The sequence below is a fragment of the Budorcas taxicolor genome, chromosome 23, assembly GCF_023091745.1.
Source record: "Budorcas taxicolor isolate Tak-1 chromosome 23, Takin1.1, whole genome shotgun sequence".
NCBI classification, from domain to species: domain Eukaryota; kingdom Metazoa; phylum Chordata; class Mammalia; order Artiodactyla; family Bovidae; genus Budorcas; species Budorcas taxicolor.
The window spans coordinates 42,108,695-42,135,177 of NC_068932.1; the positions used below are offsets into that span (position 1 = coordinate 42,108,695).

Consider the following 26,483-nt stretch of genomic DNA (forward strand, 5'->3'; position numbering starts at 1 on the left):
GTGGGGAGACGTATTCCTTTAGAACAGCTCCTTCCCGGATAACCCAGCTTGGGTTTTTGGTCACAGGATGGTGAATCTTAACGCGCCAGGCCAATCTCGCTCATCTGCTGAAAGAAGTTATGAAGGGTGGGTTTGTAAAGGTAACTCCCAAAGCAGCTGACGCTCCCTCCTCTCACGTGCTTTTCTGCCCTCGCGCGCATGCGTGTGTTCCTTACTCAATGGCGACTGTTCCCACAGCTACGAAGAAACTTCCCAAGCTGCCTGTCTTCCTGGAAAACTCCTCCTCATGCCCTAAATTCTTCTCAGTCAGAAGCTCAGCTCAAAGCGACAAGCAATGGACTACCTCTCGCCCCTCTGCAAACATTTACGGATGAGGAGATGATGATAAAGAGCACAGGTGAGTGAACCCGGGTTCACCAGAGTTCTCCCCGGGTCACGACGTTGCCTTTGGTATGAGATCACACGGCCTGTGACAGGACTTGGGGAGGTGTTCTCCTAAGTTTGTGAGTGGAATTTTCGTCATTAATTTTAAGTCTTCCTTTTTTTTTTAAGTTAATACGTGCCAGATTTATAAAATAAAGACTTATTAGTATTTTTTTCCCCCTACAGTTAAAAAATTTGCCCAGGAACAAGTTGCTCCTTTTGTTTCAAAAATGGATGAAGATTCAAAAATGGAAAAATCCATAATACAAGGATTATTTCAACAAGGGGTATATAATTAATAATTATTCTAATTTCAAACTTTCATAAATACCTTCCAGTGTTAAAATGTATGTATACTTTTAAATTTAGAAATGATAATGATGGCATAATTTCCTAGTCAGAATTATGTGACTTCTCTTTCAGATTGAGAGCCTAGTTTAAAAAATTTTTTTAGTCAAATTAACTTTTAAAATTAGAAATACCGGTGCCTTGTAAGTAAAAGGTTAGAAGCAAGAGTGATTTCTTCAGACCAGTGGTATTCAACTGGGGGCTATTTTTGTTCCCCAGAGGACATCTGGCAATGTCTGAAGATGTGGTAGTCACCGCTAGGTGTGCAACTGACGTCCAGTAAGATGCAGGCCGAACATCGCAGAGTGCACAGGATGGGCTGCTGAGACACAGAATCATCCAGCTCAGTAACGCCAAGGTTACAAAACTGTGCTTTAGTAAAACTTCATACCAGAGCATCTACCTGACTCTCTGTGTATGTAGGAAACCTAAAAGCAAGAGGCTCGTATCTGAAATCCATCAAATTTAACCCAGGCAACCAATTTCCAACTTTTTAATTGTGCTTTAATAGAAGCACAGTATATAAAATGGATAAAAATAGAAATGTTCTGACTGTGAATATAAGGAGAGGTTATCCTCATGGGAACCCCACGGAGAACATTTCAGAATCACCAGACTCTTCGCCTCTCCCTTCTGTATAGGTGGGAAGTTTTTGTGCCCCCCACCCCCCCGCAATACTAAGGCTATCCCTGGTAGCTCAGCTGGTAAAGAATCTGCCTGCAGTGTGGAAGGCCTGGGTTCAGTCCCTGAGTCGGGAAGATACCCTGGAGGAAGGCATGGCAACCCACTCCAGTATTCTTGCCTGTAGAATCCCCGAAGAGCCTGCTGGGCTACAGTCCATGGGGTCACCCAGAGTGGGACATGACTGAGCAACTAAGCACACACATGCAAGGCTACCCCAGGCAGAGATGCAGGTTCTATCCCTGGATTGGGAAGATCGCCTGGAGAGGGCATGGCAACCCACTCCTTGCCTGGAGAATCCCATGGACATAGGAGCCTGGTGGGCTGCTGTCCATGGGGTCGCACAGAGTCGGACACTTAGCAAGTTAGCACACAAGGCTGTCCCAGAACTAATAGTCCCTATTAGTTCAGAGCCATTGGCTTAAATCTTAACCAGTTATCCTGTTTGAAAATTAGCCTTTTCCAGTAATTTTTTTTATTTCTTACTGTTTAAATAATACTACCTTTTTTTTTTTTAATACCATACAGTAGTAGTTTTTCAATTTTCTTTTAGCAGTGAAAGTTGGGAAAATAGAATCTTATGTGAAGTCACAGTGGTTCAGAAAGCATCCATTTCTCAGCCAGGTCCATTTACAGAACCTCAAGACTTCTCTGAGAGGTCTTGGGGTCCCACACTTTGAGCTTCACTCTCGCGAGGGGGTCGTTCTTGCAGGCAGCGTCATTTGCAGCGACAGGTTGCCTGCCACGTCACAGTCACTCCTGCCTGCTTGTCACACACCCCTTGGGGGGGTCTGCTTCATTTCACATCTTGGATCAGCTATTCTCAGCCTCACGTGACTCCTAACTTCTGACCTCTACAGAGGTCACCTGCCAAGATAACTGACAAATATGTCCATCGGTGACCTTTTTAGAGAAGCAATGTCTCTTGACAGCTGTTAAAGATACAATAGTCCGACATTCTCATGCCTCCGTCAGCCTTCAGGCACCTCCCAGTCCTGAATTCTTCCTCATAGAACATCATTGCTGGTTTGCTCAGCCTTTCTATCTTCCCCCTTGTGGTTCTCACTTCCTATCAGCTAAGTTTGTCATCAGCTAAAAACATAACAGCCATACCCTGGCTGTAGCACATCCAACTCCCTACTACCTGGAGAGGGCAGAGAGAAGCATTCCTCTTTGCCTGGTCACAGCTTTGTGTCTTTTTTACCCCCTCTTAAGTGAGTGAAGTGAAAGTCACTCAGTCATGTCCGACTCTTTGCAACCCCATGGACTATAAAGTCCATGGAATTCTCCAGGCCAGAATCCTGGAGTGGGTGGCCTTTCCCTTCTCCAGGAGATCTTCCCAACCCACAGATCGAACCCAGGTCTCCAGCATTGCAGGCGGATTCTTTACCAGCTGAGCCACAAGGGAAGCCCAATGATGTATTAAGTAAGTATGCTATTTACCCCATTAAATTTTAATAAAGTAGAATTAACCCACTGAAATAATGTTCTAATGTCACAGTAAGTTGGGAATTGCTGACGCAAGCCACAAATATCAGGGAGCAAACTAAAGATAGGTGAGCATGAAAGAATTCTGATGGCCATAAGGCAACCAAGTATGTTAAGTAAGTCTATGCAGATGCTGAATATAAAAGTTAATATTTGGGAACTCTGGGATTTGCATGTTGTTGTTTAGTTGCTAAGTCATGTCTGACTCTTGTGACGCCTTGGGCCATAGTCTACCAGGCTCCTCTGTCCATGGGATTTCCCAGGCAAGCCTGGAGTGGGTTGCCATTTCCTTCTCCTTTTCCCCCTTAGTAAAGGGCAGAAGATTTATTCTATGTGAAGAGAAATCAGCGAATACACAGTTTTGGGTCTTGAATTACATATGCACACATTCTCTTTCTGAAACGAGGACACTTAAAAAACAGAATATTGTGGATGTTTCATGTTCCAGGCTGAGGACTGGTTATTGAACAGTCAGGCAGTTACTGAAAAGCCTTGATCAGTTTTGACCATGATTACCAGGCAGCTGGGCCTTGTCTTGTGTGATTCTAGGAAACACTACCACATGTGGTCTGCTAACCATCTGGACTTGCTGAAATGGCCCCAAAAGGAATGGCCATTCAGTTATTTATTCAATTATTGTCTCAGTTTAAAGGGTCAAGGTGGAGGGGACTGACTCAAAGAGATTCTGCTCAATGAGACTGGAGATATTCACTGCTTTCTTCAGTTTCCTTATTACATATTTTATTACTATTCCATTTCAGTATCTTTTAAAACATTTTACCTCTCTTATTTTTGTTTTTTAGATCCCCAAAGCAAAATAATTGATAGTTCCAGCATGTCATTTTATCCTTTGAAAATATATATTTCTGTTATAGATTTATTTTTGTTACTTAGAGGGATAGAGCCATACCAAATAAAAATAAGAGATATATACAGAATTTAAAAATTAAGAACTTATATAGTTACAAATTATTTTTGAACTCATTCTTGCAAGAAATTGTCCCATATAAAAAATAGCTTTCTTAATGTATGTTTCCTTCTTTTTCCTTTAGTTGATGGGTATTGAAATTGACGCAAAATATGGAGGAACAGGAGCTTCATTTTTTTCCTCTGTCCTGGTGATAGAGGAGTTAGCCAAAGTTGATGCATCTGTGGCTCTGGTATGTGACATTCAGAACACATTAATTAACAGGATGATTGGAAAATATGGAACTGAAGAACAGAAGGCTACCTATTTGCCCAAGCTAGCTACTGAAAAGGTGAGTTGACATGAGTTGTTCTGATCTGTCTTGTCTAAATGGATCTGATCTTGTCTAAATGTAGGATGTTTTCAGGAGAAAAGTAGCTACAGTGTTGACTTTTCTGTTTAAGACAACAACACAGCACCACTAATTACTCAGCTCAGTTCAGTCGCTCAGTCGTGTCCGACTCTTTGTGACCCCATGAACCCCAGCACACCAGGCCTCCCTGTCCATCACCAACTCCCGGAGTCCACCCAAACTCATGTCCATTGAGTTAGTGATGCCATCCAACCATCTCATCCTCTGTCGTCCCCTTCTCCTCCTGCCCTCAATCTTTCCCAGCATCAGGGCCTTCTCAAATGAGTCAGCTCTTGGCATCAGGTGGCCAAAGTATTGGAGTTTCAGCTTCAACATCAGTCCTTCCAATGAACACCCAGGACTGATCTCCTTTAGGATGGACTGGTTGGATCTCCTTGCAGTCCAGGGGACTCTCAAGAGTCTTCTCCAACACCACAGTTCAAAAGCATCCATTCTTCGGCACTCAGCTTTCTTCACAGTCCATCTCTCACATCTATACATGACCACTGGAAAAACCATAGCCTTGACTAGACGGACCTTTGTTGACAAAGTGATGTCTCTGCTTTTTAATATGCTGTGTAGGTTGGTCATAACTTTTCCTTCCAAGGAGTAAGCGTTTTTTAATTTCACGGCTGTAATCACTATCTGCAGTGATTTTGGAGCCCAGAAAAATAAAGTCAGCCACTGTTTCCACTGTTTCCCCATCTATTTGCCATGAAGTGATTATTACTCAAGCAATGCTCAGTAAATTAATGCTAACCTGGTGGCTCAGACAGTAAAGAATGTGCCTGCAATGTAGGAGACCTGGGTTGGATCCCTGGATCAGAAAGATCCCCTGGAGAAGGGTATGACACCCCACTCCAGTATTCTTGCCAGGAGAATTCCATGGATAGAGGAGCCTGGTGGGCTACCTACAGTCTATGGGATTGCAGAGAGTTGGACATGATTGAGTGGCTAATACACACTAGAAAAATACACTCGGAAATTTAGAGAATGACCATTGCACAATTAAATCATTTCTGTTTTATCTATTATTTTGATTGGTGGTTTCATTTACATTGCGATTATGAAAACCAGTTTAATGAAACATAACTTTGAATATGTGCTTAGATCTTTAAGTCTGACCTAGACAAATAGTGGAATATATTTTGGGAAATAATGCTGTCAGAATGCCATTACTATTTTGATACATACAGGCTTCTGGAAGTAGCTGAAAGTTTTTGATTTTCAAATGTTGATTTTGCTGTAAGTGGGTATTTGTTATGCAGAATATAAATACAAGTCTTAATTTGGAATTTTTTCCTCATGTGTAGGCATCAAGTATCTGCATTTCAGAGGCTGGAGCAGGTAGCGATTCATTTGCTATGAAGACCAGAGCTGATAAAAAGGGAGATTATTACATAATCAACGGGTCAAAGATGTGGATTAGCAGCGCTGAGATTGCTGGGCTGTTCGTGGTGATGGCAAATGCAGACTTTTCTGCTGTAAGTTTGAGGACAAACGTGCTCACTGTTGCCCCCCTCATCTTTTCTCTTTGTTTCTTTTCCTTGCTTGCATTTTCTTCTTAGGACTTAGTCTTAAATTCTTCATACTCAGAATTGGAAAAGTTAGACAGCCGACATCTTTTCATCCGCTTATTTACTAAACTCCTAAAACAAATATTACAATTAACAATAAATTTTAGCTACATGGAAGACCATTTAATTAATCTCCTAATCTGTTAGACAGGAGGCTAAAATATTGAATTTTATAGAATTTCAGATTTTCTGTTTAATAATGAAGAATTTAAGTAGCTATTTAGTACATTTATTTATTTTTGATGTGGATCATTTTAAGTTTTATTGAATTTGTTACAGTGTTGCTTCTGTTTTATTTTTTGGCTAGGAGGCATGTGGGATCTCAGCTCCCCAACCAGGGATTGAACCCACACCTCTTACATTGAAAGGTGAAGTCTTAACCACTGGACAGCCAGGGAAGTCCCCTAGCACATTTATTTTTTAAAATTCTTTTTCTAGCACATTTATTTTTAAGAATGTTTTGTTACATTCTTAAAATAAGAAAGGCTTATTCTTATTTAAAAGAAAAAGGGCTTCCCAGATGGCTCAGGAGTAAAGAATCTGCCAGTGCAGGAGTCACAGGAAACACGGGTTCAAATCCTGAGTCTAGATGATCCCCTGGAGGGGGCAATGGCAACCCGTTCCAGTCCTTGCCTAGAGTGTCCATCATGGACAGAGGAGCATGGTGGGCCACAGCCCACGGGGTTACAAAGAGTCGGACATAACTGAACACGCTCGTACACATTCAGTTGAAAAATAGACATATAGCAAAATGGTAAAGATTGCTTTTGTTTTTTCTCTAGGGTAACATTTAATTTAATTAAATTTTGAAACTTTATAAAATAAAGTTAAATTTAAGATGGGGAATTAATCATGTAATACTTTTGTGTTGCTTAATAATTTTAATAGCAACAGTGGTTTCTGAAAGTGTAAAATAAAGAGTAAAATTCTTGATTTTGAATCTACTTTCACCACTCTGGTTTCATAACACACATGGTTCAATTCTGAGTTCATTAGTAATTAATGCTAAAGTCTGCTTTTAGTTTTCTGTTTACTTTGAGCCCTTTGGGAACAAGAGATCTTCTCAGTCAAAGTGGTGATAGCATTTTAAATCTTCATTTCAGGGGTATAAAGGAATTACTTGCTTCTTGGTCGATGGTGATACCGAGGGCCTTCATGTAGGGAAACCAGAGAACAAATTGGGAATCAGAGCGTCTTCCACCTGCCCAATCACATTTGAAAATGTCAAGGTGGGTATCTTAGACAAGGAATACACTCTGCCTGTATGCATAGTTGTGAGTAAGGTATCAAAATTGTTAGTCCTACACAGGAGAGTATTTTGTAAACCTCTTGAACAGTGATCTTAGTTGAGGTCATGACCTCAGTGTGCTTCTCACAAGCGTTGAGACCAAGGATGGAAACCTGTCTGCCCAGCCGCTGGTCTCAAGTGTCAACCCCGAGAAGTCATCTCATTCACAGTTTAGCAACCTGTTACTTGTGCACCAAACATGGCTTTGGAGGAGGAAGCCCACAGCAAGGCCACAAGGTGGGGCTGTTGCCCAGTAAGAGTGGAAAACAGCCAGGCAGCCCCCCGCAGGTGAGAGCTGAGTCTTAAAAAGAAAAGAAGCGATGACTAGAATGGGGTACTTTAGACTCGACTGAGATATAGCAGCGATCCATCAGCTGCCAATGGTGAGAATGTCACCTTTTTGGCTCCCTGGTGACTGTGTATGTGCTCCTGGGGTGTCCTTATGGGGTCGTGTGAGCCTCACTGCTGCGCCCCAACTCTCTTTCTTCTCATCTCCCTTTGCTTTCCCCACGCTGCCCACTCTTGTCTCCTAACTGCTCATGTTAAGAAGCTAAGTGTATTTTTTTTTAATTTCTCTCCTGCTATCTATAAAGCAGGTTTATTTTTGTGGCCATGCCACACGGCTTGTGAGATCTTAGTTCCCCAACCAGGGATCAAACCTGTGCCCCCAGCAGTGAAAGCACAGAGTCCTAACCACTGGACCACCAGGGAATTCTGCTAAGTGTATGTTTTTTTTAATTGCTCCTGATCTAGATTTTTTTAAGTATGAGTAAACAGCTTAATCTGTTTCTTCACTCCTCCTTTATCTTGTGTCCACGTGCATGTGTCCACACACACCCCTGCATTGATTTCTGTCGCAGTAATAGTCTCAGCAGAAGAAAGGCTGGCTACCCGTCCACGTTTTCTGTTATTCCTGAGAGTTTATCTCACATTGTAGCATACAAGTAAGAGTTCGGGGAGGGGGGCGGAAATTGTTATTCATTTATGTTGTTGATTAATTGTATGAGATTTCATTCTTCTAGATCCAACAGATGTCTGTGCTAGGCTCTGGAGAATGCAGTAGTGAGCAGTGTGGACTTGAGTTCTCTCCCTCTGAGAGTGCGTGGGAAGCAGTTTAGAAGGAGTTACAGAGACATACTGGACAATTTCCTTGGAGTTTAATGAATACTATGCTAGAGTGTTATCCCAGAAATTGAGAGTATATGTGCATTTAAAATATATAATCAAAGTGAATTATGGCAAATTAAATTGAGAAATAACTGCATATTTTTCTTTTCAGGTTCCAAAAACAAATATCCTGGGACAAGTTGGGCATGGCTATAAATATGCCATCGGGAGTCTTAATGAAGGCAGAATAGGAATCGCTGCACAGGTTAGTCAGATTTTACCCTTTAACTTGACTCTTCCTCACAGTCAATTAAAATGTAGAAAGAATAAAAAAAAAATCAGTAAAACCAGTGAGTATTTGGAAGTTTGTCAACACAAGATGGCGCCCTTCCCTTCCATGAAGTGAAAGAATAGCTTCTGGCTGATTTCTTTAAAATTCCGCTTTGGTCAATTATGTAATGTCCTGAGACCCAAACAGTGGCTTAGAGCTCACAGTTTTTTTCTGCTTTGAGAGCATTAAAGTATTATCTAATACCTAGATCGATAACTTAAGTACACTGTAGATTAAATGTGGTAATTTTTTTGAAAATCAACTTTTCAAAGCATGCAATTCATTTTGCAATTTTAAAAATTAAGAATAAGTAACATTCAGGGGACTTCCCTGGCAGTCCAGTAGCTGACTCCAGGTTCCCAGTGCAGGGGGCCCGGGTGTGATCCGTGGTCGGGGAACCAGATAGCACAAGCCATGGCTGCAGATCACACGTGCCGCAAGGGAGATCAAAGGTGCCAGGTGCCACAACCAAGACCCAGCGCAACCAGATAAATAAACAAACATTTAAAATAAGTAAATAAATCTTTAAAAAAAAGGAAGACGTTACAGTCTTAGTGAGAGTCTCTGTAGATAATGAAAGATTTTTACTTAGTGTTTTGCATGTGAAAATCAAACAACTTTTTGGCCTGGCACTTAGAGATAAAATGGCAACAATTAAACATATATAAGATAAGAACTATTCAATTTTTTTAACCAAATTTGCCCTTTAAGTAGCATATTAAATTTTTTTGTTAAATGACACCAGTTGCTTTCTAGAATCACAAAATGAAATCTTTGGTTTTATGAATTCATTTTTGTAACATATTAACTTATAATCAATGAGTATTCAGAATTCAAAAACAGCTTTTACATTTTGAAGATACAGCATATATCAACTATTTGGAGTAGTTAGATTATAATTTTACTCTAGATTTTTCTTCACTGCGTTAATCTGCTAAAAATATTCTTAGCTCAAAACTTAACCCATATTTCCCACAAAGCACAGATAACATATCAGTAAAGAGAACTGTCTTTTCATTTTAAAGTTTTTCTGCGATTCAGCTTCATCAGATATGGCATTAAAAACTATAGCACTGGATTTTGTTCTTCCCAGACACATAAATAATACAGATGGCTGGCAGTAAATACACAGCCTGGGCTTTAGTCTAATTACTCCACGTTATCGTATAACCTAATTAAAAGTTAAGGTCAGAAAAAAGAGAAAGAGTAAGGTCTGGTAGTTATTGTTTCTTGATTAATACTGTGAATGACTTTTAGAGAAGGAGGTACCTGTAACAGTGAACTGAAGGCGTCCATCCTCAAAACTCTATAGTTGTAAAGAATTTTAGTTTTTCACTGTTTATAGTGAACACATTGTACTCTGTTTTGGAAAAGCCTGTGTTGACTGACAAGTGATTACTACAATTTGTGTCCATTTGCTATATTGTTGGCATCCTGTGAACTTTAGTTGTAAGAGTTTAGCAGCAGCATCTTCTCTAATAGCCGAAAGTGCAGTGAGTTGTGCCTCATTTTAATTTGCTTTTGGGGTTTTGACTTGGTTTGGGTTTTGTCCTTAATATAATGGGGCATAATATTCCATCCTCCAGAAAGTTCAAAGTAAAAGGCTGAGGAAAAATTTGAATGAACACTAATGAAATATTGATAAGCTTGTGGGCATTTCCCCCAAAAGCTTTAACTATTGATTTTCTTTTTCCTTTTTCTAAAACCTACATGCTTTGATATAATTAGATAGTGATTTAACAGCTACCTCATGTTGAAATGTAGAAACAGTTTCTAAGCTCAAATTCATTCAGTTCTGATAGAGATGGGGATGGCAGTGAGACAGTCCAGCTATAACTGCCACCATATCCTGATTTGTTCCTCAAATGTATACAGTGATATTTTTACTGGCACCTCTGTGTCAGTTTTCCCCAACTCCCGCTGTGCATTAAATCATTAAAGAGTTTTCAGGATGCTAGTGCTCAGGCCCGCTCTCCCTCCCGCTTCCGTCCCACGCCCAGGGTTGGGGTTTGGTTGCTAGACCCTCACATTGTTTGTTTGTTTTTCCACCATCGAAAATAATTTATTGAGGTGAGGTTTGTGTAACAAAATTAGTCATTTTAAAGTGAATAATTCAATAGCATGTGTTATGTTCCCAGTGTTGCTTAGCGGTCACCACTCTTACCCTAGAACATTTTCGTTGCCCCAGAAAGAAGTGCTGTGCCTTGAAGTGCTGGGTAGACTTACCTTTATGGTCCCTCTCATCAGTTCAGTCCAGTCACTCAGTCGTGTCCAACTCTGCGACCCCATGGACTACAGCAGGCCAGGCAGATGGAGGGTTCTGACAAAACTTGGTCCACTGGGGAAGGGAATGGCAAACCACTTCCGTATTCTTGCCTTGAGAACCCCATGAACAGTATGAAAAGGGTCCCTCTCATATTCTGCTCTAAGTCAAGTGGCAAGGGAAGGAGGGTGGCTGAGCATTTGTGGTCCTGGAGAGGTTACTGCTCAGGGCGGCCCCACATTGGTATTTTTATGATTTGAGCTCCCCTAAATGATTCTGACGTGCTGTCAGGGTTGAGAAACACTGCTCCTTTACATTCTGACACCCAACCCACTGAAGCTCTTGTCATTCAGTTGCTAAGTCCTGTCCAACTCTTTGTGACCCCTTGGACTGCAGCATGCCAGGCTTCCCTGTCCTTCACCATCTCCCAGAGTTCACTCAAACTCATGTCCATTGAGTCGGTGAATCCGTCCAACCATCTCATCCTCTGTCACCCTCTTTTCCTCCTGCCTTCAGTCTTTCCCAGCATCAGGGTCTTTTCCACTGAGTCAGCTCATCATAATCGGTGACCAAAGTATTAGAACTTCAGCTTCAGCATCAGTCCTGCCAATGAATATTCAAGGTTTTCTTTAGGATTGACTGGTTTGATCTTGCTGTTCAAGGGGCTCTCAAGAGTCTTATCCAGCACCAAAGCTGTTATTAATCCTGATCATATACGAAATGGACCAGAAGATAGAAGGTTCAGAAGCGATACAATTTCTGAGGCTTAGTTTGTGCCTAGAGACTCAAGCTTAAAGAAGAATCCGTAAAAGTGGGCATAACCACGCCAAAAAGTCTGCCTCCTTGCTGGAGTCAAATGTACTCCTCTTCACAGGAAATTACTCACATTTTCTCCCAATTCATGACTTCATGACTTCCTAATCTAAGCTTAGTAACAGTGGCAATAGAACACAGAGGAAGATGGAACCCCCTGCCCTCCTGCCTGCTTAGTCACATCCAACTTTTTGTGACCCCATGGACTGTAGCCCACCAGGCTCCTCTGTCCATGGGATTTCCCAGGCAAGCATATGGAGTGGGTTGCTATTTCCTTCTCCAGGAAATCTTCCCAACCCAGGGATCAAACCCGAGTCTCCTGTATTTCCTGCATTGGCAGGCAGGTTCTTTACCCTCTGAGCCATCAGGGAAGTGTTCTCCCAATTACTAGAACTTAAGTTCTATAAATGCAGTGGGTGAAGGTCATTAACATATGCCTCACCATCTTGGTATGCCTAGTTCTTTCTCTACCCCAACTTTTCAATTTGCCTGTAAAAAGAATTTGTAACCTGAATAATTAAGAACATAAACTATTAATAAAAAATAAATTCTGATTTTTTTAACAGATGCTGGGACTGGCTCAAGGCTGTTTTGACTACACTATTCCATATATTAAAGAAAGGGAACAATTTGGCAGAAGGGTATTTGATTTTCAGGTATGTAATTATTAGCATCTTTCTACCGTTGTGTACTCTCTTGTCTTCCTGTTAATGAAAAGCTTCGTTACAAAGCCGCAAGGGAATCCTCTCTGGGATTTTAATGGGAGAGGCACAGGGAGGAAGGAATAGGTCTCAGTGTGTAGACTTGTGACTGCATTGACCTTCTCCAAGGGTAGAACAGTAGTCTTTGAGGCCTGGTTATGGCATGATTCAGGATACACCGGTGAGCACTTGGGAGCTGCCTCCTCATGGCTTCCAAATTCCAGAGCCTGGGGTTTGTGGTCAGACATCCTGGGTTAGAATCCTGGTTCTTTGTCTTGCTGGCTTAGTCCTTGAGCATGTTACATCACCTCTGCAAACTGCAAGCTGCTTCATCTGTAAAATAAAGATAACACTACATACTCTTTAGGATGATTTGGAATCAAATAGATGTTTTAAGGGGCTTCTCTGGTGAATCAGATGGTAAAGAATCTGCCTGCAGTGCTGGAGACCTGGATCCCTGGGTTAGGAAGATCCCCTGGAGAAGGGAACAGCTACCCTCTTCAGTATTCTGGTCCGCAGAGTTCCATGGACAAAGGAGCCTGGCAGGCTACAGTCTACGGGGTTGCAAAGAGCCAGACACGACTGAGCGACTTTGACTTTCAGATGTTTCAAGTGCTTGACACAGTATTAAAAATAACACATTTTTAAACATAATTCTATGATAATTTATCTTTTAAATCTTCACGTGCATGCTAAGTTGCTTCAGTTGTATCTGACTCTTCTCGACCCGATGGACTGTAGCCCGCCAGGCTTCTCTGTTCATGAGATTCCCCAGGCAAGAATACTGGAGTGGTTTGCCATGCCCTTCCTCAAGAGAATCTTCCCTACCTAGGGATCAAACCTGCATCTCCCACTGCTCTTACATTGCAGATGGATTTTTTATCGCTGAGCCACCAAGGAAAGCTTTAAATCTCGGCAGTTGTAAACAATTTACATGAGCTTTGAAAAATTTTTCAGAAGCAATATGTGGAGCAGTTTATTTTAGATTGCAGGTTTTAAACTGCCTTCTGGTGGCTCAGACAGTAAAGAATCCGCCTGCAATCAGGAGACCTGGGTTCAATCCCTAGGTTGGGAAGATCCCTTGAAGGGGATCTTCAAGGAAGAAGCCCCCTGAAGGGGCTACCCGCTCCAGTATTGTTGCCTGGAAAATTCCATGGACTAGAGGAGCCTGGCGGGCTACAGTCCATGAAGTCAAAAAGAGTTGGATACAACTAACTAACACTTTTGCAAAATGCATGTTTATTTTGGGGCAAGTATGTTTTGAGTCTGTCAGTGTTCCATATACAGGCAGGATTTTGACAGTGAGCTGTGTTTCCAGAAATTGTGATTCTCTACATTGGATCTGCCTATTCCAGGGGCTCCAACACCAAGTGGCTCACATGGCCACCCAGCTGGAAGCTGCACGATTACTCACATACAATGCTGCGAGGCTCTTAGAAGCTGGGAGGCCAATCATTAAAGAAGCATCTATGGCCAAGTACCATGCATCAGAGGTAAAACAAACAAGAGTAATGCAGTCTTTTAAAATTTTTTTTTAACTTTTTATTTTGTATTGGAGTATAGCTGATTAACAATGCTGTGATCGTTTCAGGTTGCAGTCTTTTAATTTTTAAGATATTTATTTATTAACCTTGTCATTTAGGAATGTTGCTCAAATATTTGTTTGTTTTTCAAGTAAAATAACATGGACCTTCTAGTTCCTACACAGGAAATGCAAGAAAGTAAAGCTGCCATGGGAGGTGCTTTAACTCTGTAAGGTTTCCGTGTTCCCATGGCTCTCGGGTGGAAACCAAGTCACTCAGTTCAGGTGGAAACCCCACTGTAAATCCCTAGGTGGGCCTCAGCTGAACACTGGCATCGTGGCTGTGGTTCCAAGTTGGGGCGAAGCGAATGCCCTGGAGGTAACGTGAAATAGAAAATAGCAGGAAGATACCATCCTCGTGTTGACTGTACTCTGCATGTAACACGTTGGACTTGGGCTGAAACTTGGTCGTATCACAGGGCTCAGTAGTGTGTTAGTCATTCCCTGGCCTCAGATATTTCTTTAACCTGTTCAGTCCCCAGGTCTGATCTTGTGCTTCAACCTCCTTTCTGAGCTCCAGACTAACAGATCCGCTTCTGCTTTACCCACCCCATCCCCCTCCCCCGAACGCCACCCTCCCTTCCCACCCTGCACAGTCACAAACCTGAGTCCCCTCAACGCCCCTCCTTTTCTCCCACTCCCTGTTGAATCCGTCATCCGTTACGAGAATTCTGCCCCTCAGTTTGTCTTGAATTTGTTTCTCTCTCCCCTGGTATTTATTACCAGTCATCTAGTCCAAGCTGTGCCACGTCTTTACCAAACCACCGGAGGCAACTTCTAACTTCTCGTTGGTCCTTGTGGCTTCCTCCAGTCCAGTGTCCCTTTCAAGGTGTCCATGAGGCCATGCTACGCTCCAGTTTTAAACCCTTCAGTGACTCTTCACAACAAATGGGACCTTTTTATTCACCTATTGTTGCTTTGAACAAATTACCGAAAATTTAGTGCCTGAGACAGGACAGTTCTATCGTCTCACAGTTGTGGGGTAAGACATCTGAAATGAGCCTCACAGGTGGTGCAGTGGTAAAGAGTCCACCTGCAATGCAGGAGATGCACAGAGACTCGAGTTCGATCCCTGGGTCGGGAAGATCCCCTGGAGGAGGACATGGCGATGCACTCCAGTACTCTTGCCTGGAGAATCCCATGGACAGAGGAGCCTGGCGGGCTACAGTCCATGGGGTTGCAGAGAGTTGGACACGACTGAGTGACTGAGCACACACACGCACATGCATGCACGTTCACACACACGTGTCTGCACACATGTGCGCATGCACATACACATGGGGTGAAATTTGAGTGTCAGTGGAGCTGCCTTCCTAGGGGCTCTGGGGGGAAAGTCCATCTTCTCTTCTTCCCCAGCTTCTAGAACTCACTCGCTTTCTGAGTCTCAGGGTCCCTTCCTCCGTCTTCAGAGCCAGCAGTGTGTCGTGTGTTTAGCTCTTCCTGTGTCTGTGGTCACATCACCCTTCTCTACTTCCCTCTTTCCCTTATAAGGACCCTTGTGATGGCACAGGACCTCCCCGGATAACCTGGGATCATCCCTTAACTTAACCGACCTGCAAGTTCCTATGCCATGTAGGTGATACACATTTATACTTTCTGGGGATTCTCCTGTGGACACCTTTGGGGGCCAGCAGGTTATTTAAACTGCTCACATCACATGAGGCCCACTGCTGCCCACACCCATTCCCTGTTCACAGCTTACCCCGATCCCACCCCATTGGTCCTCAGGCCTTGGAGCTCGATGAACCCACTCCCTCCTTGGAGCCTTGCTACGTGTCAGTCCTCAGTTTGAAATGTCCTTTGACTTGTCCTTTAGTTGTCAGCGAGGCTGTACCTTCCTCACCCATTGCCCCATCTAAACCATGGAAGCTTCTCCTGCAGGCTCTGCTCTGACCCCATACAGTTTTTCAGTTTCAGTGATCGTGGTTCAGCATCTGTCTCTCTGAATGACTAGCAGGACCAAAAGGGCCGTGACCGGTCAGCACCCAGACATTGTGCCTGGCAGAGTGGATGATACAGGAAGGCCCTTGGTTAACATTTGCTGAGTACATGACACCGTCAACAAGTGTACGAGTCTAAAACAAAGACCCTAATTGTCTTAAGAAAAGAAGAATTTTATGAACTAATAGGAAATTTTCCATAAATGGTATAGAGACTGGGACAAAGAAATGTTAATTTACAAAATAACATTGATCCTTCCAGTTGCCAATGGCAGTGAATCCATGTTACTAAGAATATTTTAGAGTGTTGGTCATGTGTAAGTTATGTGGTTTCAGCGTCATTTGTGCTTCTTTTTGGTAGCTTGCAGGCCTCGTTACCAGCAAGTGTATCGAGTGGATGGGAGGCGTGGGCTACACCAAAAGTTACCCTGTGGAAAAATATTTCCGAGATGCGAAGATTGGTAAATAGAGTTTTTAACATTTATTTTGTTTTATTTGACTCTGTAGGTGTTTTAGGCTGTTGTATTGGTTTGATATTTTTGTTGTTGTTACTGGTACCTAGGCAGAGGCAGTTTTAATCGCTTCAGTTACTATGTTTCTTGGCTCTCCTTTTTTTGTGGCTGGATTTTTCCCCCTCTACTTCTTCCTTCAAAAAAGTAGGTTTATTCTTTTTTAAACATCAAATTGTCTTTTTAAATGCCTCATGGCCTCTGAAGGCCTTTCAATAAAACCACAACAGATTCTACTGTCTTAATTTTTCTTTTACTGAAAATGTTAATATTTTTGATTGGCTTAATGCTGTTGCTGGAAGCTCAGTTCTAATTTTAGACATTAAGTGGGTAACCAAGCTTGAGCATTCCACTGCTCTACTGCCAGGTAGGAAGATAGAAACTCAGCAGTTATAAAAGCTGCCTATTCCCAGGAAACCATACAGGCTGGTGCATTGATAGTTTAGGAACGGGAAACTTCACCTGTTTAATACGGATTCTGGGAATCTGTAAATCAAATGGAATATTATGATCTCTTAGGTAGAGTTACCTTGTCAAATAATGCCACATTGAGGGGACATTGGATAGTGTTCCTGGTAAAGTTTCATAGCAAATGCAGAGGTGGTGTTTGCAGACCTGATTCTCATACAGACTCTTACTGTGGCTCCACTCCTTTATGTTCCTTTTCTCCCCTTTCTCTAAGGCACAATTTATGAAGGAACTTCAAATATCCAGCTGAACACCATCGCAAAGTGCATCCGTGCGGAATACTGACAGGACAGCCAAAGAAGTGGGCCCTCCCTGGTGCCACTGGTATTAAACTTTAAGCTCTGTGCCTTGTTGGGGGCTGTGGACCTCCATCTCACTGAATGATCTCATTTGGGCCCTTCATCTTGGATCTGAGACCCTTTCTGTCTTTTCTTTACAATCTGCTTAATTTAGGCACAGAAAATCATTTTTAAAATTTGGGAAGAAATGTACCCGTATTTTCTCCAAAACTACTTTTAAAGCTCTGTATGCATTATCAGTCTAGCTTCAGTATACAGAAGTTTCACTTTATTAGAATTTGGAAAAATAAAGACAGTGTAAGTCTTTCTTGCAGATATGGCTATTTTATATTCTATCATTATATATCATCAAAGAGACATTTGTGATCTTTGGCAGTTCTATAGAACAAACAGATTCAATTCTATGTTGCTAAACTAGGTAGACACTGATAAAAATTTATTTAGAAAAATCTAAAAGTTTTTGGAAAAGACTCATTGGAAAAGACCCCAATGCTGGGAAAGATAGAAGACAGGAGGAGAAGGGGACGGCAGAGGATGAAATGGTTGGATGGTATCACCAACTCGACGGACATGAATTTGAGCAAGCTGTGGGAGTTGGTGATGGACAGGGAAGCCTGGTGTGCCACAGTCCATGGGGTCACAAAGAGTTGGACACAACTGAACTGAAAAGTGTTAGTTCTGAATATAAGAAAGTGAGTGGAAAATGAGAGTATAACTCTATAGTTTATATAATTGAAGAAAACATTTTAACAAAGGAAAGCAATATAATTCGTTACTATAACTGACCAGTGTAAAAGGTGTCTTTTATGATGATTGCAGTAGACCATTTTGAAAACAAGTCTTGAGGATTTCTCTGATGGTCCAGTGGTGAAGAATCTGCCTTGCAGTGCAGGGGACGTGGGTTTGAGCCCTGGTAGGGGAACTAAGATTCCATATGCCACGGAGCAACTGAGCCCATACTCGGCAACTACTGAATGTGCATGCTCCAGGGTCCCCGTGACCCAACTAGAGAGCCTGTGTGCCTCAACCAAAGAGCCCGTGTGACCGAAGACCTGACAGCCAAAAAAAAAAAAATTAATAAATGAATAAAAGATGATCAGACTTAAAAAGAATAAAAAGTCTCTACATTAGTTTTCAAGTATGAAGTTTGAATAATTTGATTTAATAATCAGAATATACTCAACTATACTCAACATTGTAATATTCATTTTACCAACAATGCTGTTCTGTTTATATTGAATACTTAAGCTTCAATTTAAATTGAATACTGAGTAAAATTGTTTACTCAAGCTTAGTTATTGAGCTTTATCATGATAGGTAATTCAGAAATTATACTTTAGTTTGGTGATTCTCCAGAGGGGTTGTCTTACCCTCTTAATGAAGTGTATTAAAATCTTGTAAGGACGGAGAAATACAAGAGAGCTGTAGGGTTTGAAAAGCATATTGAGATATTATAAAAAAGGACATATCTGGGAAGGCAAAAATCTGTTGTTTTACAGTCAAATTATGGAAAGGCAAAGCTCAACAAAATACCTAGCTGGTGATGCCACTTCTTCAGTATCAGGGATTCTCGACCAGAATAGGATCTAAGTCCTCTGTCCCCTGGCGGGGAGGTGGACAGTGAAGGGCTGGGTGTGTTATATTTCCTGAGACAGGGCAAGGATTAAAGGTGTTGGAGAATGTTTCAACGTTCATCCAGTTGTTTAAAGCAATCACTGCTGTCAAATGGGAAGCACTTTAGTACTTTAATGAAAAGATGACGTTTATTAAGAAAACGACATTTTCAAAGTAATTTTGCTTTACACATTCATATTCTTCAAATTTGTATAATGCTTATCATGGTTAAGTATTCAGAATTGTGTAAGTACAGTGGAGATAGGAGTTATGTTAGAATATTAAAAAGAAATATGGACAAATTTAGACCTCCGATCAAAAGAGATCAAGTCTACTTAACTTTCAGATAGGGAGCTGACAGAAACTGGTCATTCAGTCTTTCAGAACAAAAGGACAGTACTCTGATAAGGAAAGTAGGGGATGGATGAATCGTCCTAAAGCGGGGCAGGGACACCTTTGATTTCTGTGGTTATTTGAGTGAGGTGGGCTTTTCAGATGACAGAGTAGAAACCAACATCAGTAATGCTGACTACCTCCCCTAGAGTTATAAACATGTGAAGCTACAATAAACCTTGTTCAGATTAGCAGTGCGAGAGAGGCTTCTGTGTATACCTGAACCTTGAATTTATATTTCATATTAATACAGTTCTAGTTATGTGTATATTTTTGTGCATGTTCGCAAATAACAACTGAAAATCATGTATTATAGTTCATATCTGTCCCTGCCTTCTTCCATTAGTGAATTTTGTTATTGTACCATTTACCAAAGAGGATGTGGTGGCTTTTCTTCATAGTTCTTCCATGATAGCTTTTCTTAATAACCATGACTTTGGGGGTTTTGAGTTTGTGTCTAGTGGAAGGACAGGCTTGTTTACCTCCTGAAACCTGTCATTACTATTTGTTAATTTGAGGATAGGGCCATTACAGGGCCCAGAAGGAAGAGACTTGAACACAAGCACCAAGTCATATTTATGTGGGCAGAGCTGGACTCACCCCAACTGCCACATCAGTATTGTCAGGAATTTCACTTTACAACACAAAAATGAATCAGTGTCAAAGATTTTAGAATTATGGAAAGCTCCCAATTCCTGGTGTCTCGGTAAAGAATCTGCCTGCAATACAGGAGATCAGAGTTCAGTCCCTGGGTGGGGAAGATCCCCTGTAGAAGAGAATGGCTACCCACGCCAATACTCTTGCCTGGAGAGTTCCATGTACAGAAGCGGGCTACAGTTCATGGTGTCGCAAAAAGTCAGACACAACTAAGTGACTAACACTTTCACTTTCGAATCTTAGAAAGACTTTAAAGAACCATCCAGCCAACTCTCTTGTCAATGTATGGCAAAACCAATACAGTATTGTAAAGTAAAATAAAAATAAAAGTTAAAAAAATAAATAAATAAAAGTGAAGGATTCATATAGCCCAGGATACTTACCCAAGATCATCCATCCAGGGCCAAAGATAAGACAGAAATCCAAATGTACTGGCTCCCAATTCAGTGCTCTTTCTCCTGTTCACCACTGTCTCTGTTCAACACATTCTGGATTTCATCCTTGTTATATTTTAGTTCTCTTATTGATCTGTTTTAGGTTTAACTGATAAAGGAATAACATTTGAGAAGTGTTAAGACTGATGGGTGTCATTACTTATACTTATAAATCACCTGCCGAATATACCAGCTCTCCTAGGATGTAGCTGGTATGTCAAATGTGAGGATGATTGTAATCACTTGGTTTTATGATTATGGTGTGTTTTAGTAAATGTACTAGTTATATCCTTGCTGATGTATTTTTGCTGATCTTTCAGAAAGTAAAACTTTTGTTACAATGGTACGCATCCGACTGTAATCAGTGTTACAAAATCAATATTCTACAGAGAGTGAAAAAATAAAGCACTACCTGGAGGTTTTTGCTACTTTAATAAAGCCAAATTGTTTGTTATGCATACAGAAGTAAGAAAACAATGTACTCTTCCCGCAAGACAGACACTGCACCTTTGTTTACCAAGCTGGTAGCTTGCCTGTCATGTAAGCCGATTTTGTTTGTTTTCAGGGAAGAGACCAATTTTAAATTCGTGATGCTAAATAAAATTTTTACCAGATTGATCATCCCCCTCCCCTGCTTCTTTTTAAGGCAAAAAAAAAAAAAAAAAAGCAGCTCTCCAGTGGAGAGGTCACTTCTTTTGAGCACATCTTCACAGTATGTATGGGGTTTCCCTGGTGGCTCAGACACTAAAGCGTCTGCCTGCAATGTAGGAGACCCAGATTCAACCCCTAGGTCGGGAAGATCATCTGGAGAAGGAAATGCCAACCCACTGCAGTATTCTTGCTTGGAAAATCCCATGGACGGAGGAGCCTGAGAGGCTACAGTGCATGGGATCGCAATGAGTCAGACACAACTGTGACTTCACTTCACAGTATAGCTCACATAAATATCTAGCTGATATTTATGCCTGTGTTTATAGTATCACTTCTGGAAATCTCGTATTGTCGGACCTTTTCCTCAGTGATACACTGTTGTCTAAGCTCATAGGAGGTTTCAGCCTATCTCTTCCCCATCATTTCCTACAATGTTTTGGAAATCTAAATATCAGTCCGTCTTTACATTTCTCATTCAGCGATGTGAGTCGGGCAGTCACTGCGGCCAAGGGCACAAGGTGCTGTGCGCTCCAGGCTGCCATGTAAAGATGCGTAAGACCACAGTCTTACCAGAATGTTTATGTCAGGTGTCTTTTTTTCCTCTTCTCATTAGTGAATCCTCACACATAGAAAACCACCAAGGCCAACCCTATGCAAAAGTATTTAGGGACTTCCCCGGTGGTCCAGTGGTTAAGATGCTATGCTCCCAATGCAGGAGGCCTGGGTTCCATCCCTGATCAAGGAACTAGATCCCACAGGGCACAACTCAGAGTTTGCATGTGAACCAAGACCTATCACAGCAAAATTAGTTTTAGAAAACTCATCATTTAAAAAAGTATTTCTTTAGATCCATTAGAATGATAACAATAGCACTAAGGTCTCTCACGCTCTTATCACGTGCCAGCCATTATTCTACGCTCTCGACACGTTTTTAACTCAGTCCTACAGTAGGTGCTCTTGTGAGCCCATTTTAAAGGCAAGGAGACTGAGGCATGGAGAGAGAAATAAGTTGCTTATTGATACATGACAGAAATGATTCAGACTCAGTCTGTCTGGTGAAGGCCCCGTCAGATTCCTTCCTTTGGGTCGTTAAGGTTTGTTCGTTTTTAGCAGTGTCCTAATAAAAAGGTCGCTGCCACCTAGCCCTTTACTAGCTAATAATTCTTCAGACATTGTTTCAGATCCTTTCAAGCAGAGAAACTAGCTGAGAACATGGCCTGTAAGACAAATAAACAGGTGTGGTGGGAGCATGTGGGTTTGGTGAGAAAGAATGGCGGGTGGGTGGATAGGGCAATAGGAAGAGGCAGCAGAGGAGTGAGAAGGGTACTGAAAGGGAACTAAGGAGATTCCAAAAGAAACAAATCATCTCCATCACAGCCCTCAAAGAACTGCCCCGAGGAAGGAAGGAAGATGGAGCAGAATACAGATCTGGGCGGGAGTGACTGCAGGATGTTCGACTTGGCATCACTTGTATGGGTAACTCACAATATAAAGGGAAAAAAAGACGTAACTTTGAGGACTTCCCTGGTGGTCCATTGGTTAAGAATCTGCCTGCCGATGCAGGGGACATAGATTTGATCCCTGGTCCAAGGAAGATCCCACATGCCGGAATGCCGCAACTAGTCAGCCTATGAGCTGCAGTTTCTGAAGCCCATGAGCCTGGAGGCCAAGCTCCACAGTAAGAGAAGGCACCACAATGAGAACCTCGTGCATCACCACGAAGAGTAGACCCTGCTCACTGCTAGAGAAAGTCCATGAGCAGCAAAGAAGACCCGGTGAAGACAATACATAAAATACAAATTTTAAAAATAATTAAAAAAACCTTAACTTTACACAGCTTTTTTCCCCAAAGAAATTATGGTAAGTGGAAAACAAAGCAAGGTAGCCAAACATAGTAAAACTTAGAGGTATAAATGGGTTAAACTCACCCATTAAACTATGTTAAGATGGGACAGAAGAAAAATTGAAATCCCAGCTACGTAATGTTAGTAACACCTAAAAAAAAACAGCAGCACAGGAAAGCTGAAATGAAGAGGAGAAAGCCCATTCAAAATGCTACCAAGAGGGAAGCAAGAACAGCAAACTTAGCATCAAAATGGAGTTAAAGACAAAAGGAATTTTAAAACGGCAGAGAATGATATCTAGTAATGTAACAGGAAGCCTTCACCAAGAAGGTCCAGTAGTCATGAAGTTGATACCTCTTACAGTGTTGCTGGGAACTATAGACAACCAGACAAATAATAGAAATACAGTGAAAACATTGCTAAAGTCATAATCACAGCCTCCGACTTAGAAATCAACAAGTCAAGTAGGAAATGGTAAGAACAGAGAGGGACTGGGTAGCATAATCAACAAGTCTGACATATAGTCATATACAGGGAGAAGTTTTTCTTTTCAAATGCAAGTGATTTATCTAATTTTGAATTTTTGCCATAGAGGAAGCTTTCGTAAATGCCAAAAAGACAGACTTATAGGCAACATTTACTGTACACAATGAGAAGTAAATAACCAAAAGGTAGGCTGCAAAAGAAACTCATCATAACTTGAAATAACCTTGGTTAATTGGAAAATAAACATATAAATTACAGATGGTTGACAAGAAACCCAGCTGTTGTGGTCAGTGCCTCTGGGAGGATGGACAGGAAGGCATGTCAGGGACTTCGAGGGCAGCAGAGTTTGCGGTAGTGACAAATTAGAAATGGCTAGGTGAGAGAATAAATAAATTGTGGACATACACACCATGTAATCCAGTGCAGCAGTTTAAAAGAGTAAGACCCATGTTCCAAGATTAAATCATCACCAAGTTCCATTGTTTAAGAAAATAACACATCATGTAAGATTTGTGCACAACAGTACAAATCTATATATTCTGTAAGTCCAAGCATGTATATAAATTCTTGGAATAAACTCAGAAAATACAGTCAACATGCTGGGGGCTGCCCTGGGGCTGGGGGTCAAGAGGGCAGCCACGGGAATCACTAGTATCATCCTGACTATTTGAATTTCATAATTATATTAGAGCGTACAATTGTAATAAAGTAAATATAATTTGCACTGCAGGCAAATTCTTTACCGACTGAGCTATGAGGGAAGCCCCCAGTTGACCCTAAATTCATACAAATGTTTGCAGCCTCCCAGCAGGTTTTTTGGTCTAAAATTTCCACTGGGCCTCAGCAATCCACGGCAAACCCCAGAAGAATAAAAATTTCAAGGGACTTCCCTGGTAGTCCAGTGGTTAAGACTCTACACTTCCACTGCAAGGGCTGTGGGTTCAATCCCTGGTCAGGGAACTCAGGTCCTGCATGCCACATGGCTCAGGCTAAAAACAGAAAAGACAAAATTTCAAAACAAGTTTATACAAGTTTCAAAACAAGCCTTTGCTTCTAGTGTTTTTTGACCCCTAATCCCTCTACCATTTTTACTGCCCTACTTTCTGACTTTCCCATGATGATTTCAGCGTGCATGAGACAGAACATGGGCCCATGCCAACATCTCTGCAAATGTTCCCTGAAGGCGAGGAGGCCAGGCTCTGATAGCCCTGGGCCTGGAGCTAGCTTACCACCAGAGGCGCACCTATGGTCTCGTTGGGGTTTTTTTAATAATTAATTAAGTTTTTGGAGAAGGAAATGGCAACCCACTCCAATATTCTTGCCTGGAAAAACCCATGGACAAAGGAGCCTGGTGGGCTGCAGTCCATGGGGACACGACCAAGCGACTTCACTTGGTTGTACCTCACAGCTGGTAGGACCTCAGTTCCTTGACCAGGAATTGAACTTGGGCCATGGCAATGAAAGCCTGGAATCTTAACCACAGGCCACCAAAGAACTCCCCTGGTCTTACCGTTTTAATCAGTTATTACTTTGTTTATTTAGGCTCTGCTGGGTCTTCCTTGCTGCAAAGGGTTTTCTCTGGTTTCGGGGAGCAGGGGCCACTCTCTAGCCGGGGCGCAGAGGCTGCTCACTGCCCTGGCTTCTCTCGCAGTGCAGCATGGGTTCTCGGGCTCACGTGCTTCAGGAGCTGTGGCTCACAGGCTCAGTAGTTGGGGCACACGGGCTTAATTGCTCTGTGGCATGTGGGATCTTCCAGGATCAAGGCTCAAACCCATATCTCCTGCACTGGCAGGGGGATTCTTTACCACTAAACCATCAGGAAAGCCCCAGTAATTATTTTTTTTAATTAATAAACAGGGTGAAATTGCAGAGATTTCAACCTTCTCATGGTGTGGATTTGATGAGAATGGTTTTCACATACTTTACATTTTGTGATCAGTAATTAAATCTTCTTTAAATAAATGTGTTATATCTTGCTTGTGCCCACTTGATATTATGGAGTTTTAAAGTTTTAAGCAGACTACCACCACCTCACTGAAGATTTTCTATTTCTAGTTTGTTTCTACTTTTGGCTTCTAACCTCTATTTTTGTACTTCCTGTTTATACCATGATCTTATCTACTCAGAATCTACAGGATTAAAAAAAATTTTTATTCAAAGTGTACAAAAGTAGACTGTACCTTCATAAAAAATGTAAATTGAAGTTAATGCAGGATTCATGTTGATGTATGGCAAAACCAATACAATATTGTAAAGTAATTAGCCTCCAATTAAAAGAAATAAATTTATATTAAAAAAAGAATTTAAAATTCGAATTCTTTTTTCATCTGTTTCCAAAAGTTAGCTTTTAAAGTATTCAAAATAGACTCGGCGGCGGCCACAGCGCAGACCCGACTTCACTCGCTCGCGGTTCGCTCTGCGCCCTCTGCAACCGTGTCTGACAAACCCGATACGGCCGAGATAGAGAAGTTCGATGAGTCGAAATTGAAGAAAACGGAAGCGCAAGGGAAAAATCCACTGCCTTCCAAAGAAACGATTGAACAGGAGAAGCAAGCAGGCGAGTCGTAATGAAGCGTGTGCCACCAGTATGCACTGTGCATTCCACAAGCATTGCCTTCTTATTTTCATTCTTTTAGCTGTTTAACTTTGTAAGATGCAAAGAAGTTGGATCGAGTTTAAATGACTGTGCTACCCCTTTTCACATCAAAGAATGGAGAACTACTGACAACGAAGGCGGCGCCTGCCTCTCCCATCTGCCTGTGTGGCTGGCAGGGAAGGAAAAGAACTTGCATGTTGGTGAAGGAGGAAGCTGGGTGGGACAACAGTGAAATCTAGAGTAAAAAGCTGGCCCAAGGTGTTCTGCGGACTGTAAAATGTAGTTTAATCAGAGTGCCATTTTTTTTGTTGTTGTTCAAATGATTTTAATTATTGGAATGCACAATTTTTTTAATATGCAAATAAAAAGTTTTAAAACCTGAAAAAAAATAAAGTATTCAAAATAGTTAATATTAAAAGCCTAAATAAACTTCCAACCTATATAAAAGTTTTAATTATTTAAACAAAACTCACTTTTTAATTTTGATTTTTGAAATTTCAATTAGTTATAAAGTTTTTTGTAAACAAGAACATTCATAATTCTTGTATTCATCAGCTAATGTAATGAATTGCTGTCACGTGCCATGCATGTTAATTCTAGACCTTCATACACAAAGTCAAAAGTCATGTGTGTTAGGGACCAAACGATGGGCTGTAGGACCTGAGTCATGT

General features: G+C 41.5%; 1 protein-coding gene across 3 annotated transcripts in view; it reads left to right on the forward strand.

Annotated features, from left to right (window-relative positions):
- ACADSB (acyl-CoA dehydrogenase short/branched chain) overlaps positions 1–26,077 on the forward strand; it is a 39,652-nt gene extending 13,575 nt beyond the window's left edge. Inside the window, exons 2-12 of one of the 3 annotated variants that reach the window (XM_052660704.1) lie at positions 238–397; positions 610–710; positions 3,993–4,199; positions 5,573–5,743; positions 6,940–7,065; positions 8,404–8,496; positions 12,205–12,294; positions 13,695–13,832; positions 16,223–16,322; positions 17,053–17,162; positions 25,557–25,685. In XM_052660704.1, coding sequence (XP_052516664.1) covers positions 238–397; positions 610–710; positions 3,993–4,199; positions 5,573–5,743; positions 6,940–7,065; positions 8,404–8,496; positions 12,205–12,294; positions 13,695–13,832; positions 16,223–16,322; positions 17,053–17,123 — 1,257 coding nt within the window. In that variant the 3' untranslated portion in view covers positions 17,124–17,162; positions 25,557–25,685. Of the gene's footprint in view, positions 1–237; positions 398–609; positions 711–3,992; positions 4,200–5,572; positions 5,744–6,939; positions 7,066–8,403; positions 8,497–12,204; positions 12,295–13,694; positions 13,833–16,222; positions 16,323–17,052; positions 17,431–25,556 lie in introns of those variants that run through there. The other 2 variants (XM_052660701.1, XM_052660703.1) reach the window with 2 other exon arrangements.
- Positions 26,078–26,483: the final 406 nt, after the last annotated feature.